Source organism: Mandrillus leucophaeus, unplaced genomic scaffold (genome assembly GCF_000951045.1).
Source record: "Mandrillus leucophaeus isolate KB7577 unplaced genomic scaffold, Mleu.le_1.0 Scaffold41, whole genome shotgun sequence".
Taxonomy (NCBI): domain Eukaryota; kingdom Metazoa; phylum Chordata; class Mammalia; order Primates; family Cercopithecidae; genus Mandrillus; species Mandrillus leucophaeus.
This window is the reverse complement of record NW_012104365.1, coordinates 4,640,512-4,660,506: the sequence shown is the minus strand read 5'-3', so window position 1 is coordinate 4,660,506 and position 19,995 is coordinate 4,640,512. Positions and strand designations below refer to the sequence as shown.

The window sequence follows — 19,995 nt, the reverse complement described above, 5'->3', positions numbered from 1 at the left end:
ATGGGGCTCAGAGGGACAGGTGCACGTACCGGCATCTGGTTCTCAAAACCATCCCAGTGTGGATGGGGCCACATTCAAAGCCTGGGCAGGAACTGCCTGGCCTGTGAGCATCTTGGCCATCTGTAGCCTCCTCCACGAACGCGGCCAGCATAGGCTTGTCTTAGGTGCCTGTGCCTCGGGGAGCATGAACCTGTTCCTCCTCACCTAGTAAAATGAGAAAAGCACTCCATGGTTGTGAAGCCATTCCCACCATCTTTTTTTTTTTTTTTTTTTTTTTTGAGACAGGGTCTTGCTCTGCTGCCCAGGCTGGAGTGCAGTAGTTGCCATCACAGCTCACTGCAGCCTCGACCTCCCAGGCTCAAGTGATTCTCCTGCCTCAGCCTCCATGGCAGGGGCTACAGGAACCGGCCAGCATGCCCAGGCAATCTCAGCGTCCTAAAGCCTGCTGTGCCCGGGATGGCTGATTCTCCCGGGGACAGGCAGACAGGCCGTGGGGATGCAGTGCCAAGCGAGGCCAAGCTGGTGCCTCTTGGGTTTCCTTTATAAGCAGCCCACCCTCCTGGGTCTGGTCTCCGATAGCAGCAGTTTCTTGAGGGCAGGAGAAATGAAAACAGGTTTTATTTATGGACAGATAGTTCCCTTGACAGATGCAGGCTGATCTGCCGGCTCTTGGAGACTGGAGCCTCTCGGGAGATCCGTCTCCTCGGAGTCCTGTGCTTGGGTTTTAACTGCGGTTTCTACAAGGTGATCCCAGCTGACAATTTTGGGGAGGGAATCAGGAGAATGGCAGCCCCACAGAGAGGGTTGAGACCGGTTCGGAAGGGCTGCTCACCCCAAGGGCAGGGGAGCATGTCCATTTTGTTCTACCCCAAACGCTGTTCCTGACATTCTAGTGAAGCCCTAGGGCAGGGACAGGGCAGCAGATCTCTTGGCCCACGAGGTTGGTGGACAGAGATTTTCAGGGTGCATGGCAGAGCCACCCAGAGTCCCCCTATCCCCAAGCCAGGGCCGGCCTCCTTTCCATGCTCTTCCTGGGCTGGGTGATCCTGGGCACCGCTAGCCTCCCTCCTCCCTCCCCCTCCCTCCTTCTCCCTTCCCCTCCCTCCCCCTCTCTCCTTTCTCTTTCTCCCTCCCCCTTCCTCCACCTCCCTTCTTTTCCCTCTCCCTCCCTCCCCCTCTCTCCTTTCTCTTTCTCCCTCCCCCTTCCTCCACCTCCCTTCTTTTCCCTCTCCCTCCCTCCTCCTCCCTCCTCTTGGTTTGCTGGGATTCAAGGTGGGGGGTGATACTAGTAACACTCAGAGTTGAGGTGGCAGTGCCCATGCCCGCCTGAACCTCCCTGTGTCACTGTCAGATGGACCCAGCAGGAACCAGCTGGCACCTCCAACCAGCAACTGGAAGACACTGAGCTCAGGGACAGCAGACGAGGTGTGGACAGATGGGGCGGCCGGTTGGGTGGCTGCAGGATTCTAAGGCTTGAATCCAGGGGACCGCTTTCCACCTTATCCCCCAGGGAGCAAGAGGAGTGGGCAGTGACGGGACCGAGAGGCAGCCACGGGGAGACGAGGCCAACAGTGTGGAGACAGTGCAGTGGGGAGAAGGCGGCAAATGCCCTGAGCCCACTCACCTCCTGCCTCCTCCCACTTCCCACCATGTCTCCCACGGCCTGACCTGGCTGGAGGCCCTTCAGGATGAGGCTGTGAAAAGTCACTCCTACCCCTGCTCCTCTTCCTTCCCCCTCGCTGGGAGGCCAGAATCATGCTGGTCTTGGGACTGTTCCAGGCAACCGAGCTGGGGCTGGGGACTGGGGTAGCTCCCCAGCCCCTTCCTGTTTCTCCCCTTGCACCTATCTGGGGCTCTGGTGCTTGCTCTCCACCAGGAGCCAGGGAGTCCCACCCTGTGCCCTGGGAAGCAGTGCCCTCGGCGAGCTCTCGCGTGCCGGGAGAGGAGGCCTGGTGCCCGCTGCCTCTCCCCTTGAATTGTGGTGTTGTGGAGTAACTGGCAGCCCTGAAAAGATGTGTCCATTGGAACCTGTGTGACCTTATTTGGGAAAAGAGTGTGCAGATGTAACTGAGGACTGAGATGAGATCATCCTGGATCGGAGCAGGCCCTAAATCTAATGACCAGTATCCTTATATGACACAGAGACACACAGGGAGAAGCCACATGGAGACAGAGGCAGAGAAAGGAGCGATTCGGCCACAAGCCAAGGAATGCCAAGAGCCTCCAGGAGCTGGAGGAGGCAGGAGGGGTCCTCCCCTAGAGCGTCTGGGGACTGTGGGCCTGGGACCCTGATTTCCGGCCTCCAGAGCCATGGAAGACACATTTCTGTGTTTTGAGCTCCTCAGTCTGCAGCCCCAAGAGACCAGTGCCTGCCCAGGAGACCCTTGAGGTTTCTGTGGTTCCTCATGACAGGCAGAAGCACAAAAGGTGTTTGGGGTTGGAGCTGTCAAAACACAGATCTCCACCCCGGTGGTTTTAACTGGAGGCTTTCTGAGCATCTCTGTGCTGATTGGACACAAATGCAGGTATTTTTAATACATTAGATGGGCTCCTTTTGAAGAAGCTGTCAGGAAAATCCACTGCAGGAAGTTTAATGGGTGTTAACCTTGTCTGAGTGCCCTGCAATTACCTGCTTCTAGTCTGTGGCAAGTTCACCAGGGTAGGGGCCTCGGGGACCCTCACTGTTCCAGGCACGTTTCCAGGTCACTGCACTAGCCTGTGAGTGTTTGTCCCTAGCCTTCTGGGCCCACGGTCCCGGGGCTCCACTGAGAGCTGCTGCCCTCTGAGCTGGGGTCTGGGTGCAGCAAGGGTCCTCTTAGCTCCTCCCAGGACTTGGGAGGCCATGGCTCGGGTCCCCTGAGAGTTTGGGCCACTTCGGCAAAGCAAACTTCTGAGCGGGGCAGAATCTTGGACCCTCAACCCTGTGCCAGGCCTGTGGGGACAGTGGGGCCTTTTGGGCTGCCACTCCCCACTGCCTCCTACAAGTTGGCTGAAGCCACTGGGCAGACACAGAGCTGCCAGACCCCTTGCCCATGGCCCCTCTCATCTCTGCCTCCTGCCCCAGAGGCTGCTGCCTCCACCTGACCTGCTGCCATGGGAAGACCACCTGGAGACCACCCAGGGGGCAAGCGTGTTCACCTGAAGCCAGCTTCAAAGCAACCCCAGTGTTCCGCTGGCTCAGCCCTGACTCCCTCAGCCCATCACAGGCGCAGGGGAAACAAAGCCCTGTGCTTGGGGGCTCCCTGTACTGAGGACAGTCCAGAGAGGAGAGCTTCAGGCTGCTGTGTCTGGGGAGGCCCCTGGCTGGAAAGACCTCTGTCTCCGCTGCCAGCTTTTGTGCTTTAAGGGTGCAGGGCAGGGCGGCAGTGATGGGAACTGCTGGCGAACCCTGGTCTGGGGATCCTGGATCTGGTCCTCTACCATGGGGTCAGCCCAGATGGAACGGCTTATCCCTCAGCTCCAGGCAATAAATAGTGACCCCCGACAGCCGCTTCCTACTGTGCACATCCTGCTGGGCACGCAGCCTGAAGCCGACAGGTGGACAAATGAGCGTTCCTTGCCCTGGCTCCCGACCAGCAGATCCCGGACGGCTCCGCGCACAGCTCCAGAGTGACACGGCCCAGACACACTTGCGGTCCCTCCCTGACTCACAGGAGCCGGGGGCTTCATGATTCTGCCAAACAACGGGAAGCGACACCCCAGACGGCACATCCCACGGCTGTTGTGGGCAGTCACAGTTTAGTGATTCCCAAGCAGGAATGATTCCCAAACGGCTCCTGTACTCGCTGAATGCCGAGAGCCTGGAAGTGGGAGTTTTTAAGGAGAGGAACCATTTTTGAGTTATAAGAAAACAAGGCTCTTGAAAGAATTCTCTTAGCCTTTATATATGTCAAAGGAGAGTTACTGAAGTTTACAGTAAGTTCACCTTTTCACAGACAGGCTAAAAATGTTTACGTCCAAACAATGTTGCTCTTTTTCACAAGCTTCAGTGTAAGATTTACTCAAACACAGTGGCTGTCCTCAGCCTCATGTTTCTTGGATAACTCTATTTCTTTGTTCTGTGTTCTTTTACAACATTGTTTTAATAATTCCTTTGAGCCCGAGCCTTTTATCATAAGCTGCCCCAGATCTTCTTGAAAGTAGGCAGTGTTTAAAATCTACGGATGACTTTCACCAGGGGTACTGGACTAACTCTCCTGCCATAAACAGCCATAAAATTGTACACGATATATCAGGCAATTGTTTTTAGACCCTGGACAAACCTCAGGACTGTGGCCCCTGAGGGCAGGGATACTTGCAAGGTGAGCCCGTCATCACCACGCCTCTGTTTGGGGACAGTTTCCTGATGGAGACATAAGAGCTGAGGTCCAGGCAGAACATTATTATCTGAGCCAAGAAGGCAGAGATCAGAGACAGGGGCTGCGGCCGTGGCTGCATCTGCAGAGCCAGGTGCTAGAGAGGGGGACTGCATGGTGACAAGCCTCAGAAGCCTCCGCTGGCTTTCCTATGGGATCTGTGCTGGCCCAGTGTGTACAGAACAAGGCCATGAAAGGCTTATTGGAGGGCGGCTGGTATCCTGGCAGAGCTAGAGGGAAGAAGTCTCATTAACACATGGAGCAGCCAACAGAGATGCCAGGAAGCCCATGGCACAGGAGGATGGAGAAGCCCTAGAGCGAGGCCTCCAAAGCCACCCCAGCCAAGACAGAATCCACAGAGGAGGCTGAAGGTACACGCTAAGTTCTTCCAAGTGAGAAGGAATTGGAAAATGCCTTGTACTTTCCGTAGTTGTTTACTCAACAAAGCATGAAACCAAGCCAATACAAGTTCAAGATGATGAGTCTGCCACTGAACTGCCTGCTAAAATAAGCATCAACACTCTCCAAAGGAACATAGCACAATCCAGTCTCTTTAATGTGTCATCTACAAGGTCTAGTACAGATTTAAAATGACTAGATATGCAAAGAAAGGAAAATGTGACCCACTGACAAGAAGAAAATGAGTCCATTGAAACAGACCTCAAGGTGGAAGTGAGAAGCAAGAAGTGTCAGGTATAAATCATAATATGAATCTGATCAGACTCTGACCACTCAGAGTCCACTCAGAGGCACACTGATATTCCGGAGCAACCATTCCAAGAGCAAATACAGAGAGGTGGATCTAAAGAAGTCAGCAGAGGACATAACATGGAATACTCTGGCTTCCTGGCTGGAGGACTAAGTAAAGGATCCCTGGAAACTAGAGAGTGTGAGAGGAAATCTCAGAGAGGCGAGAGCTGAACAAGGGGATCCCCCAGTTCTGTGTATGAGTCAATACAAGTCCTGCAGTTACTATATAAGGAACATAGCTAAACAATTATAGTCAAGGGCTTGAAAACCGCTATGATGTAAACCATCTCCAAGATCTAAGCTTGCCCCTGAATGGCGCTTGCATGTGGAATGGTTGAACAGCAAAAGACCCAAAAACAGGCCTGACATCAGAACCACTACGGACAGATGGTGAGACAAAAGCGGCAGCTCTGACCAAGATGACTGCCTCTCCAGGGGATTTTAACATAACCCAAATAACCACAACAAAATTCAAAATGTTCGGGAATTAATTCAAAATTACTTAACAGAAAAAGAACCATGGAAATGGGACTAACTCTCAAGGAAAAGATAATCAATAAATGCCGCCCTCAAGATGACCCAGAGGATGGATTTACCAGACAAAGACTTTAAAGCAGGCATTATAACCATGCTCCTTGAAGTAAAAGTAACTCTCTTGAAATAAATGGAAAAATGAAAGTTCTTAAAAGAGAAAAAGAAACTATATTAAAAGAACCAATAAAAATTCTAGAATTAAATACTATGACACTATCAAATAAATTGACCTTCATGGAATAATATACCCAGCAATAGTAGCACAACACATTCTGCTCAAGTGTGCATGTGACATTCACCAGCATAGACCACTATCCTAAACCATGAAACAAGCATTCACAAATTTAAGAATTTAAGTCATGAAAGTTTGTTCTCTAAACATAATAGGGTTAGATTAGAAATGGATAACAAAATAATATCTGGAAAATCCCAAACATTTGGAAACTAAACAACACTCTTCTAAGTAACTCAAAGGTTAAAGAGGAAGTCTCAAGAGATATAAAAATATTTTGATCTAAATTAGAAAACAATGTTCAAAAATTCTGAGATACCACGAAAGCACTAACTAGGAGGACATTTATAGCATTTCATGTTTGTGTTAGAAAAGAATAAAGATCTTAAATCAATAATCTAAGCTCCCACCTTAGGAAATCTAGGAAAAGAAGAGCAAATTAAATCCAAAGCAAGCAGAAAAAGGAAATGAAATATAAATAAATAAAATTGAAAGCTAAAAGACAATAGAAAAAAAAATAAACAAAACCAAAAGCTCATTATTAGAAAAGAACAATAATGTTAATAAAATCCTAGCCATATTGACCAAGGAGAAAAGACAGAAGTCACAGATTACCAATATTACAGACCCCACAGACATTAAAAGGATGATGAAAGAATACCACAAATAAATCTATGCTCTAAAATTTGACAAAATAGATTATATGAACCAATTCCTCAAAAGATACAAATTATTAACACTTACTCATCAAGAAATATATAACCTGAATATTCCTTTATCTTTTAAAATAATTTGTTTTTTGAGATAGAGTCTCGCTCTGTCACCCAGGCTGGTGTGCACTGGTGTGATCTCGGCTCACTGCAACCTCTGCCTTCCGAGTTAAAGTGATTCTCCTGCCTTAGCCTCCTGAGTTGCCAGGACTACAGGCGCCCACCACCACACCTGGCTAAGTTTTGTATTTTTAGTAGAGATGGGATTTCACCCTGTTGGTCAGGCTGGTCTCAAACTCCTGACCTCAGGTGATCCACCCTCCTTGGCCTCCCACAGTGCTGGGATTACAGGCATGAACCACTACACCCGGTCTCTTTGAAAAGAATTGAATTTATAAAAACCTTCCTACAAAACTCCAGGCCCAGATGGTTTTGCTGGAGAATCTACCAAAGCTTTAAAGAGGAAATCATGCCAATTCTACACAGCCTCTGACAGAAAACATAAAAGGAACAAGAACTTCCCAGCTCATGTTATGAGGCCAGAAAACCAGATGAAGATAACCCAGGAAAATAAAGTTACAGACCAATATTTCTCATAAGCATAGATCCTCTCATAAGCAAAAATCCTCAGCAAAATACTAGCAAGTCAAAACCAGCTAATACATGACCAAATGAGGTCTGTCCCAGGAATGTGAGGCCGGTTCATCATTCAAAAATTAACCAAGGTTTTCCACTTATATTAGGCACCTGGAGTGGTCAAATTCATAGAGACAAAAAAGTAGAATGGTGGTTGCCAGGGGCTGGGGGAGGAGGAAATGGGGAGTTAGTGTTTAACAGGTGCAGAGCTTCAGTTTGGAAAGATGAAAAGCGCTCTGGAGAGGGAGGGTGGAGAAGGTCGCAAGACAATGTACTGAGAGGGAGGGTGGGGATGGACACGTGACAATGTACTTAGTGCCACAGAACTGTGCACTTAAATTGACTAAAGTGGTAAATTTTATGTGATGTACATTTGATCACAACTGGAAAGTAATCAATATAATTCGCCACATTCACTGACTAATGGAGAAAATCCACAGGATCTTACCACATGATGAGACAGAAAAATCATTGCACAAAACTTAATCATTCACGATTAAGAAAAAAATCTCTCAGCACACTAGGAATACAAGGAAACTTTCCTAACTTTATAAAGAGCTCTCCCAAAAGCTTAAATAAACGAAAAACTTCATACTCGATTAAAAAGACTACAAACTTTCTGCCTAAGATCAGGAACAAGGCAAGAGGTCAATTTTCACCACTCCTATTCACCATCATACTGGATAGCCAGAGTAATAAGGCAACAAAAGGAAATAAACATACACAGATTAGAAAGAATAAAATAAAATTTTCTTTATTCACAGACAGCATGACTGCCTACATGGAAAATCCCAAGGATCCTACAAAAAAACTGTTAGAATTAAAGAGTGTGTTTATCATGGATGCAAATATAAGGTCAATATATACAACTAATTATATTTATATGTACTAGTCATGAAAAATAGAAAAAAGCAAATTTCAAAAAAGGTACCATGTGCAATAGCACCAAAACCATGAATATTTAGGTACAAATCTAAAAGCAATGAGTAGGATCTACTTGCTGGAAACTACTACTGATGAAATAAATCAAAGAAGACCTGAATGAATGGAGAAATGTGCTGTATTCATGGATTGAAAGTCTCAAGGTTAGGATGCCAAATCTCCACTACACATTAACAAAATTCCAGCAGACTTTTCTCGTAGCTATTAACAAGCTGATTCTAAAATTTCCATAGAAAGTGAAGGAACTGGAATAACCAAAACAATTCTGAAAAAGAACAAAGTTGGAAGACTCACGCTACCTGAAAGACTTAGTGTAAAGCTAAGGTAATCAAAAGAGTGTGGGATCGAGATGCTAGGGATATACAGATTAAAAGAACAGACAAGGCCGGGCGCGGTGGCTCAAGCCTGTAATCCCAGCACTTTGGGAGGCCGAGATGGGCGGATCATGAGGTCAGGAGATTGAGACCATCCTGGCTAATATGGTGAAACCCCGTCTCTACTAAAAAAATACAAAAAACTAGCCAGGCGATGTGGCGGGCGCCTGTAGTCCCAGCTACTCAGGAGGCTGAAGCAGGAGAATGGTGTAAACCCAGGAGGCGGAGCTTGCAGTGAGCCAAGATCCGGCCACTGCACCACAGCCTGGGCAACAAAACAAGACTCCATCTCAAAAAAAAAAAAAAAAAGAACAGACAAAAGTGGGTATAGGCTGGGCACGGTGGCTCATGCCTGTCATCCTAGCACTTTGGGAGGCCGAGGGGCAGATCACTTGAGGTCAGGAGTTTGAGACCAGCCTGGCCAACATGGTGAAACCCCATCTCTACTAAAAATACAAAAATTAGCTGGGTGTGGTAGCACCTGCCTGTAATCCCAGCTACTCGTGAGGCTGAGGCAAGAGAATAGCTTCAACCCAGGAGGCGGAGGTTGCAGTGAGGTGAGATCATACCACTGTACTCCAGCCTGGGCAATAAAGCGAGACTCAGTCTCAAAAAAAAAAAAAAATAATAATAAAGAGAAAGTAGATGTTGACTCCACAGATGTGGTCAGCTTACTTATCTTGACCAAGGCACAAAGAAGCTTCCATGGAGAAAGCTGTCATCGTGTTATCAGATGCTGGCACATTTGCATATTCATATGCAAAAGAGGACCTATACCTCACACCTTATAGAAAAGAGGACCTATACCTCACACCTTACAGAAAAATGAACTCAAAATAGCTGATAAACATAAATATAAAACTATAAAACTTCTAGAAGGTAATACAGAAGAAAATCCTTGTGGCCTTGGGCTAGGCGTTGAATTCTTAGACACCATACCAAAAGAGTGATCCATAAAATTTGTGATATGTTGGACTTTATCAAAATTGTACCTCTTTGCCATGTGAAATACAATGTTAGGCAAATGCAAAGAAAAGCTACATGGGAGAAAATATTTGCCAATCACATATCTGATAAAGGTCTCATATGCAGAATGTATTTTTAAAACTCTCAAAACTGAACCATATGAAAACAACCCAATTTCTTAAATAGCAAACAATTAGAACAGACATTTTACCAAAGAAGATATGTAAATGTCACTTAAACACAAGAAAAGATGCTTAACATCATTAGTCACTAAAGAAATGCAAATTAAAACCACAAGAAGATACACACCTATTAGAATGGGTAAATGAAAACAAAACAAAAAAAACTGACAAAAAACTAAAAAGTAAAAACTTCACACTTAATTAGAAAGACTGAAAACTTTACCCCTAAGATTGGGAGCAGGGTGGGTGTGGTGGCTCACATCTGTAATCCTAACGCTTTGGGAGACTGAGGCAGGAAGATCTCTTGAGTCCAGGGGTTTGAGACCAGCCTGGGCAACATGGTGAGACCCCATCGCCACACAAAATACAAAAAATTACCCGGGTGTGGTGGCATGTGCCTGTAATCCCAACTACTCAGGAGGCTGAGGCAGGAGAATCGCTTGTGCCTGGGAGGTGGAGGTTGCAGAGAGCTGAGATTGCACCATCGCACTCCGGCCTGGGTGACAGAGTAAGATCCTAATTTGGAAGAAAAAAAAAAAAGATTGGAAGCAAGGCAAGGATGTCTACTCTCATCACTCCTATTCACCATCATACTGGAATTCATAGCCAGAGCAGTGAGGCAAGACCAAGAGCCGGCCAGGATGCAGAGTGACCGGTGCTCTCTTGTGGGTTAGGGCTAGGGTTAGGGACGTTCAAAACAGTGCATCGCTTTGGAAATGCTGGCAAACATACACTTTCTGTATGACCCAGCAATCTGAAACCAATGTATTTACTCATGAGAAATGAAAATGTATATTCACACAAAATTCATCATATGTCAATATTTGTCGCTACTTTATTCATAATCGCCCAAGCCTAGAAACAACCCAAAAATCTTTCGGTGGCAAATGCATCAACCAAACGTGGTCTATCCACACAATGGATCTGACTCCACAGTAAAAAGGAACGCCCAGTGGATGCAGGCAACAGCTCAGAGGATGGAGTAAAGGAAGAAGGCCTGCTCGAGAGGCCACGGCCCAGCTGGCTCCACTCACGCGACATCCCAGAAAAGGCAAAGCTGTGGGGAAGGAGAGCAGACCAGTGGGTGGAGGGGCTGGCGTCGGGGTGGGTGGGCCACAGGGTTTGGGGGCTGGGGCTGGTCTGTCTTCTGAAGTGGGGATACAGGGCTGCGTTTATCGAAGCTCATAGGTGCGAACAAGCACAGAAGGGAATCTTACTGCATGTCAGTCGAAAAATGAAGTAGGAACAAAGAAAAGCACGTATCTGGTATCCTACCCCTCTCCACCACCTTCTCCACCCCCACCCTGGCCTAGGTCACCTTGGTCACTCCCAAGACATCCGGCAGCAGCTTCCCAAACACTCTCCTGACCCCTAAATGCATTCTCAACAAAGCACTCAGAGCTGTCCCTTTAACATGTAAGTTGCGTGGCGGCTCTGCCCAGAATCTCCCACGCCCACTCACTTCTTCTAGAATAAAAGCTGCAGCGAGGTCTATGAGGCCCGGCGGGATCTGCCGGTGGCTTCTTAGACGGCCCTCTGCTCACTCTGCTCTGGCCACTGCAGCCAGGTGAGCGCTGTTCCTCCGACACCCAGCACGTGCCTGCCCCGGGGTCTTTGCACCTGCTGTTCCCCTACCTGGCATCTTCCCCGACGCCCACCAGAGTGCTCCTGCAGGGTCTGCATGAGGCCTTCCTGACCTGCCTGCACCCCCGCGCTCCCCCCATGTGGTTTTCTCTGCAGCTCTTGTTACTCCCTGCCAGTCATGTATCATGCCTATCTATTTTGCTTATTTTCTATCTTCTCTGGTGGGACATGAGTTCAGGGGGCCAGAAGTTTTTGCCAATTTTTTTGGGCCGCTATACACCCATCCTGGCTTGTAGTAAGTGTTCAGTGAATGAATGATGAGTGAATGAAGGAAGGAAGGAAAGATGTTAGCCCAGATGCTCAGAAGAGAATTCCTCCTGCCTGGGGAGGCTCCCGGCCCTCCCAAGTGCTGCTGCATTTCTGCTGCTGTTCAGGGGAGAACACAAATCGTACGCGTGGGTAATTGAGTCCTTCTTCCGCCCTAGGCACAGTCTCTAGCGTTTTATGTCATTAACTCATGAGACTGCAGGGCAGTCGCTACTACCTCCAGTGGGCTGATAGGGAGACAGAGGCACAGATGGTCACACCACTTGCTCAGAGTCATGCTGCTGGCCAGCGATGAAGCTGGGATTTGAACCTGGGTTCTAGCAAGCCAGCCATTCCGAGTCACTGGGCACAACCCAAAACCACTGATTCTCGGGAAGCATTCCCCTGATCTCCTTCTTGCTCCCCTGCCTGCCTTCAGGAGCCAGGCGTGGGTATGCAGGACGCAGCCCCCACAGGTGCACAGGGATGTAAAGTCCCAAAGCAGGTGCGGGTGGCTTCGGGTGGGTCAGCACGCTGGGCACCTCCCCTCTCTAACCTGTACCAGGTCCACGTGGCACTCCAGACCCAGGGCTCTCTCCTTGGCCTCCTGGAGTGGGTGGTGCCCCACTGGTGATGCTTTTGGGAAGAGCAGTGGGCACAGGGGTGGGACAGGTGCCTTGCCCCTCTCTGGGCCTCGGTTTCTTCACTGACGCTGTGGAGCCCGGTGGTCCCCCTCTGGAGTTGTGCATTCCCCTTGGGATGCCATGTGGATGGGGCCAGCCCCTCGGCGACTGCACCTTCACTGGCGGTGACAAGGTCAAACTCCAGGGTGTGGCTGGGGAACAGTGGGGGTTCTCTGGGGCAGGCAGACCCCATGGCTGTGACCTCAGGAACACCATCCCCCCAAGTGCCAAGAACCAGGATCTCTATTCCCCTCCATGCCCACCTTGCAGAGCTAGCATTGTGCAGGCAGCAGCCTGGTCAGGGCGTGAGGGGCTGCGGGGTGGGGGGCTCGTGTCCCCACAGCCCTTCATGGCCGTGCAGAGGAGGAGGATCTTGAGTGCACACAGGCCGGCAGGAGGGAGGACCTGGCCACCCGAAACAGCCTTGAGCAGACGGCAGCTCGGCCACTCTCTGCTGCTGTTGTTTTTCACAGACTCACGGAGGCAGGACTGACACGCGCTGAAATCCACCCCTCAGCCTACAGCTCCATGAGCTTTGAACCGCAACCAACACAGACTCACGGGGGCAGGACTGACACGCGCTGAAACCACGAGCTTTGAACCACAACCAAGATATAGAACATTTCCATCACCCCAGAGTTCCCAGCGCCCCCATGGCCACCCCACCCCTCCGCTGACCTTCCTCCTGTCCCAATGGCTCAGCCTTTTCCAGAACCTCAAGTGCTTGGAATCACCGGGGCCTCGGAGTCCGGTGTCTTTCAGCATAAAGCGCGCCTCCTTGAACCTGCATTTTAAAGAAGACCCGGGGAGGCCTGAGATTCTGCCAGCCTGAGTCACCCACCTCACCGAGCCAGAAAGCAGCAAAGAGGTCACCAGGCGCTGGGGGTCAGGGTTTAATGGGGACAGTTTCAGTCTGGGGAGAGAGAAGGTTCTGGAGGTGGATGGTGGTGACGGTTGCATAGCAATGTGAACGTGCTTCATGCTACTCAACTGCACCCTCACAGAGGGCACAACAGCATGTTTTAAGTGATGTGTGTTTCACCATGATTCAAAAATAAAAGCTTTTTTTCTTCTCTTAATACAAACTACTAGATCACCACTTGGGAATTTATTTCTGTGATTGAGAAAAACAAAGGCAGCCTCTGGTTTGTGCACAGGCTGGATGCCCTCTTGGACCCTGCTCAGCCCAGGGCCCTCTCTGCCCATCATCAGATGCTACCAGCTGGGAGCCCTGGTGCCCGTGAGAACAGATCTGGAGATCCCTGGGCTGCTGCCCGAGGCCCTGCCTCGCCTGTGGGGTGGCTTGCAGTGGTTCTTGGCAAGCACAAGGTGGCCGTACTCCCTTGCTGCCCTCAGCACCCACAGAACTGCAGGCACAGCCCCACGACCCCGCTTATCCTTGGAGTTGAATGTCCTCAGAATACTGTCAGTCCGAGTGTAGGACAGCCTGGGAGAGCTGACCCCGGGTCCCAGTGCAGAGCCGTGAACAGGTGAGCCTGAACCGCTCTGGGCCAAGTCACTCTTGAGGACTCCAAGCCCAGTCAGAGCCAGCCATGGCCAGCTCTGGGCCCCTCATGCTCCCACCCTTGCCCGTCTCACTCAAAAGCCTGACCGTTGTCCCCATGGGGAGCACCGCAGGGTCAGACTAGGTTTCCCCTGCTGAGAGCACCTCCAGGCCCTGTCTCTCCAGCCACGTGATGTGCACAGGTGGCTCTGCCCTCTGCTTAATCCGGGAAATGGGGTTACAAGGTACAGACGTGAACTTGCATGTCTGCAGGTCCTCTCCCTGCCGTCTCCCACCTGGCTCCAACAGGCAGATCTAGTGCCTGGAACAAGGCCAAGGTCGCCTCCCTGTCCTGTCCTGCCCTCTCAGCCCCCACGGCCTCAGAGTCACCGTCTGAACGTCTGATTTCTCTCGCCAAATTCTTTATTTCCAACATATAGCACTTTAACCTTTTGAAAACTTGTAATTACTAAATTTTTCAAACACACACCAAAAATGTCATCGACACCCCCTTCCCACGATTATAGACTTAAGACCAATCTTGTCTCCTCTGTTGCCATCCTACAGCCCCTTCCTCCAGACCATGCTTCAGTAAATCTGAGACATTGTATCATTTTGTCTGTAAACACTTCCATATGTACCTCTAAGAGATCAGGACCATTTTGAAAACCATACCCATAACAGCTCTGGACAAGAATTTGTAGCTATTCAACTACCCAGGCTTTTCTCGCTGTTTCTTGGCATGAGGAATGATCGGCTTTGGTGCCGGCATTCTGCAACAGGTTGACTTGTCCGAGTCTTTGCTAAGAATCCAGGCCACCGTCTCCGATTCCCTCACTGTTTATTTGTAGGACAGACTGAGTTGTTTGTCTGGAGGTGTTTCTTGTGGTCTGGGTTTTGCTGGCTGCATCCTAATGGTGCATTTGTCCCTGTTCCTCTGTCCCTGGTGTGTCCTGTGTGTTGGCAGTGGCATCAGGGGCTCCATCAGATTCAGATTCAGTGGCTTTGCTCCAAGGATGCCATGGGGCTGTGTGCACACCAGGGCTCACCTCACACCTAACTCTCTCCCCTTCGTGACACCGGCAGCTACCAAGAATCCATGCCTGCATCCATTGCTTGATCAGGACTGCACCTGATGAGTGGAATTCTGACACTCCTGCTCCTTCTTCACTTATTGGTGAACATTTCTGCGCTGAGACGCTGCCCTTTACCTACTCTTGGGTTATTCTAAAGTACCGTTTGAATAGAAAAGGCAGGAAAAATGCTCCACTCCTTTCCTCTAAAGGGTCATGGGCTTTTCAGACTGGAGGAAGTGTGTGACTCTTGGCCTCACACCAACAGCGCTCGAAGCCCTGAGCTGCAGGTGAGGACACTGTGGCCGCCACAGCCGGAGCCAGAGCCGCCCAGAGCTGCATGGTGTGGGTCCCCTGCCCGCCCCCAGGGGAGGTCAGAGTGGGGCAGGCTGTTCTAAGGACCCCTTGAAGAACAACTTCTTCTGTAACTTTTTTTTTGAGACGGATTTTCCCTCTTGTCACCCAGGCTGGAGTGTGCTGGTATGATCTTGGCTCACTGCAACCTCTGCCTCTGAAGCTCAAGCGATTCTCACGACTCAGCCTCCCAAGGAGCTGGGATTACAGGCATCCTTCACCACGCTCGGCTAATTTTTGTATTTTTAGCAGAGATCGGGTTCCCCCATGTTGGCCAGGCTAGTCTTGAACTCCTAACCTCAGGTGATCCACCCACCTCAGCCTCCCAAAGTGCTGGGATGACAGGTGTGAGCCACCACGCCCGGCCTTCTGCAACTTTCTAACTAGAAAAAGTTCCCACTGCTGAACAGTTGCAGGAAGAATACCCAGGACGCTCGGCTGCCCGTGGCAGGTCAGCAGCCCAGTGCCGCGTGGCCCGCGAGCGGTCTCCTCCCTTGATTCACTGTCTGCTTGCTCTCCTTCCATTTGGCCACACCTTTTTTCCTGAATGATTTGAGAATAAGTTGCAGACTCCACACTCTAAACACCTCTGTATCCTTCCTAAGAATGAGGATGCTGCCTGTGGAGGCTGCTGGGCACAGCCTGGGGCACGGGACAGGAGCCCTGAAATAATCCACGGCCGGATTTCACTGGAACCCGTCTCCTTCCCTGTCTCAGCTGCCTCTCCTTTCCTGGAATTCTGCCAGCCCTGAACAGCCGGGGTGTTCGCCAAGTCGCCCTGCGCTCTGTCTGATCCTGGAGGCCTCTGGGGCAGGGGTTGTAGGAGACCAGCCCCTCCTGCATGAATCGAGGCCTCGTCGGCCCCTGGGAGGGAGCAGGTGCCCTCTGAGTTGGGATCTAACCCAGCAAAGAGCACCGCTGTTTGTATGCAATATGAAGAAGGCTTGCAGAGAAAACAAAGGAGGCGGCAGGGAGGCTGAGCCTGCAGGAGCGGGACTCGCTTGGTGCAGACAATGGCAGTGATGAAAGGAGTCCTCACGGCCGCTCAGAAGGATCTAATGGACTCGTGCCTGGGAGGCCGAGGGTTTGCTTTCGTGTGGGGCCATGGTCGGGGCGGGTCTCTAAAACTTTCAAAGGCTGCAGCCACCTCATCCCTCATCTGATTTGAATCGGATACCTGAGGTCCCAGGCCTCTGCCACCGTGGGTCCCTGGACACACACGTGTGCATACGTTCAGTATACACACCGCGGATGGAGAAGCATGGGACTCTGATGACCCACCATCTGGGCCATCAGCCCTGAGCCCTGCCACACAGAGCCTGTGCCACCGGGACCTTGTCACAGCCGAGGTCAAACCTGGAGGTTGGACCTGTGCCATGGGGGACCATCCAAGAAGCAAGGGCCATCTGCCTGTGTGGGGCCACCTGTGTGGGTGGGCTAGAGGAGGGGTAGGACAGTCCAGGGGAACCCAGGAGCACCCGTAGGTCCCTGAGCCCCCAGCACCTCCTCCCAGTCACACTGCTGGCACTGGGGCCAGGTCTGGGGCCTTTGGGAGGGTCCTGGGCACCAGGTCCTGTCTGCTGGCCTGAGAGCCCTGCCCACTCCACCGTCGACTCCCAGCCCCAACTACACACTAGGAAAATGCCCAGCTGGCTTCAGGGAGGATTACCGTAAGTTGCTCCAAAGTGTTATCACCAAACCACCTCATTTCTAAACACAATTACTGTTTGCAAGTGCCCAAGCCAAAATTTTGTAGGGGCCCCTGGGGCAGGAAAGGACCCCTGTTTTGGAAAGAGGGGCCATTTGATTAGCTACTGCCCCAACACTTCCAAACGTGGTCACTGAGAGGCAGACACTTAGCTGAGGGTATCCAGCCCCTCCTCAGTCAGACATCATCGTTTGAAAACTGAATGTTCACCCAGATCTGCCAGTGGCCCAGAAGCCCACGGGGAGACCATAAACCCCCTAATTCTGGGGAAACCTCTAGTAAAATGGCAAATGGCAGAGCAGGGGTCGGGGGAAGCCAAGGCCTCTCCTACAAGGAATGTTCTTTTCGAGCACACGGAGCAGCCGGCATTAGGGCCCTGGAAAGCCCCAGGCCGCCAGCATCGGATGGAGGAGCACCCTTGTAATCAGCCGCTCCCAGGCACGCAGCTGAGCCCTTTAAAGAAAAGTGGAAACTATGTTCTCCAAGGGTGTGGAGGATGCCAGGGGCATTCAGCAACGCTCGGCCAGCATGGCGTCTGCAGGGCATGGGGCCGCTGTCCCAGGGTTGAAGTGTCACAGGCCTCTGTGAGTGGACGAGTGCCTGTGGCTGGCCGCAGCATGACTTGGCCAAATCTGCCTCGCAGCCTCGGAGCAACAAGGCTGGACAGGTGGTGCTTTGGGAGGCAAAGTGATGTCCCACAGGTGCCCAATCCCGAGTACCCAGCAGAGAACCCACGCACGCCAGGGAGGACACTTTCTTTGGGGTGGAGCCGAGCTGTCGTCACGCCCCTGTGCTTTTCAGCTGTTTGTTTTCGAGGATTGCGGAGGCTGGTGAGCTCCTGGCCTTTTGCCAGGGGAGCGGGAGGATCAGGGGTCTGAACAGGACACCTCCTGGGTGGGCAGTGACAGCACTGACCCCTCCACTGCTCACCTTCCGAAGGATTGGGTGCCTGTCGCCCCTGGGGCCCCTCCACGCCGACTGGGGATAGGTTCCCCCTGGCCAATGCCGATCAAAGGCAGGAGCTTGGGGAGAGCAGATGAAGCCTCAAAGGGAGCGAGAGGTCACTTATCACTGGATTTACCCCACGGGCCGTGCCTACTTCTGCCTCTGGGGAGGGCAGGGACTCTTGCGGCAGAGGCAAAGCAGCCCTGACTCACTGCCTGCTACCAATGTCTGTGGGAGGGGCCTCCCCCAGAGGAGACACCTGTGGCCACCAGTTCTACGTGCAGCCGGGGAGACTGGGAGCTCAGTTCTACCCCCCACCCCCCAGTCCACCTGGGTGGTGGCCAGTGGAGGGTCAGTTAGGGCCCCGGTGACGCCCTGCCCGGCACTGCTGCTCCCACCCCCACCGGGCACACTGGCATATGAGGGCTGCCCAGGCAACTACAGAAGCTTAGCTGGGAGGCTGCCGATGCTGGTGTGTCGGGAGCCAGGGGGACAGCCAGCCACCCCAACCCCTCTAGCTGGGCAGAGGTGGGCGACTCTGCCTGGATCCTTCACCCTCTGGCTTCCTTAGCCCACCAGAAATGGAAGAAACCCCACACCTCGAAGGCTGCTCGTGTCCAAGGTGCCATCCAAAGTGCCCGACCAGCCCTGACTTCCTCCCTGGACACCAACCTCCGGCTCGGGACTTTGGTTTGATCAGTCCTCCCCTCCAGCCACGAACCTCAGCCAAACTGATTCCCAAGGGGGCTTCCCACCTGCATTCCTACGGCGCTTTGCTCAGACCCTTGGGGGGCCCTTGGTCACTCGGCTCCAGTGTTACGCACCTCACCACAACACCACCACCACACGCAGAGCCTCACAACCGTCCCAGCAGAAACATCGTCCCCACCATCCAGCAGTAACAGTACCTGTGAGCGCTTCCACGTGTCGGGGGCCATGCAAACACTTCCCACGCGTTCTCTCTCAAATGCTCTACCTTCTGAGGTCAGTGCTAAGACTACCCCATCATACAGATGGGAAAGCTGAGGCTAAACTAGGAACCGGCCCAAGATGGCATCAGGTTCTGCTCTGACTCCCCAGTTTGGGTCAGGGCAGGCAGTTGGGAGGCACTGGCAGTCAGTCTGGGGGCTTCTCTGCAGAGGAGAGGAACGTCACCTGTTGGGGGCACAAAGCCTTTGGAGAAGCTGATGAAAGGGACTTCTTCCTTTGGAGACGCAGGTGCCAGCGCACATGTTTCCATTAGAACTTAAGGAATTCACAGACGTCGGAGGCCCAGCCACCAACCCCAGGGAGGTCACAGGCAGGGGCTCCATCCCCTCCACAGGAGGGGAGAAGATAGGGGCTGAGCCTGGCAACTCCGGAGCTGCACCCAAGCTGCCCCAACCGCCTTCGCAGCCTCACAGGAGTAGACTGTCTCTGTGACATCTCTCCCACTCCCTACCCAGAAGGCACACCACTGGCGTTGCTTTTGGGGTGAAGGAGAGGGGAGCCCCGGGGCTGCTTACTGAGGCTTACCTGTATGACGACTTTGACAGTGGCAGTGTGGATGGTGGGGGTGCACACCAGGCCGCCGGCGTGCTGGCCGTCGGCGCTGCGGTTCTGCTCGCCCATGGTGAACAGCATGGGCACCGCCAGCAGGGCCGAGGCGAGCCAGATGGCGCTGATGAACTTCTTGGTGCGGCTTCGGGACATGAGGGTCTTGGCCTTGAAAGGGTGGCAGATGGCCAGGTAGCGCTCCACACTCAGGCTGGCCACGTTGAGGGCCGTGGCGTAGGTGCAGGCGTCGCGCAGGAAGTAGTAGCCGCGGCAGCCGGCGTCGCCGAAGGCCCAGGGGTGGTGCACCCAGATGAAGTTGTACAGCTCCACCGGCATGGCCAGCAGCAGGGTGAGCAGGTCGGACAGCGCCAGGCTGCCCAGGTGGTAATGCACCGTGCTCTGCAGACTCTGCAGCGACTTCTTCCGCGCCAGCGTGAACGCCGTCACCGTGTTGCCCACGGTGCCCACCACGAAGAGCGCCAGGTACACGGCGGTCACCAGCACCTTGGAGTAGATGTCGGTGTTCACGTCCAGCTCGCTGCTGGGTGCCGCCAGGACGCGCTCCGACGCGTTGCCCGAAGCGTTGCTGAAGCCCGGGGCTAGCAGCCCCGCCTCCAGTCC

The 19,995-nt window shown here is 52.2% G+C and overlaps 1 protein-coding gene across 1 annotated transcript in view; it reads right to left on the bottom strand.

Moving 5' to 3' along the window:
• Positions 1–19,995, bottom strand: part of NTSR1 (neurotensin receptor 1 (high affinity)) — a gene marked incomplete at its 5' end in the record, with an annotated part of 61,186 nt that extends 41,191 nt beyond the window's left edge. The window contains one exon of the mRNA XM_011992427.1: positions 19,354–19,995. Coding sequence (XP_011847817.1) covers positions 19,354–19,995 — 642 coding nt within the window. The remainder of the gene's footprint in view (positions 1–19,353) is intronic.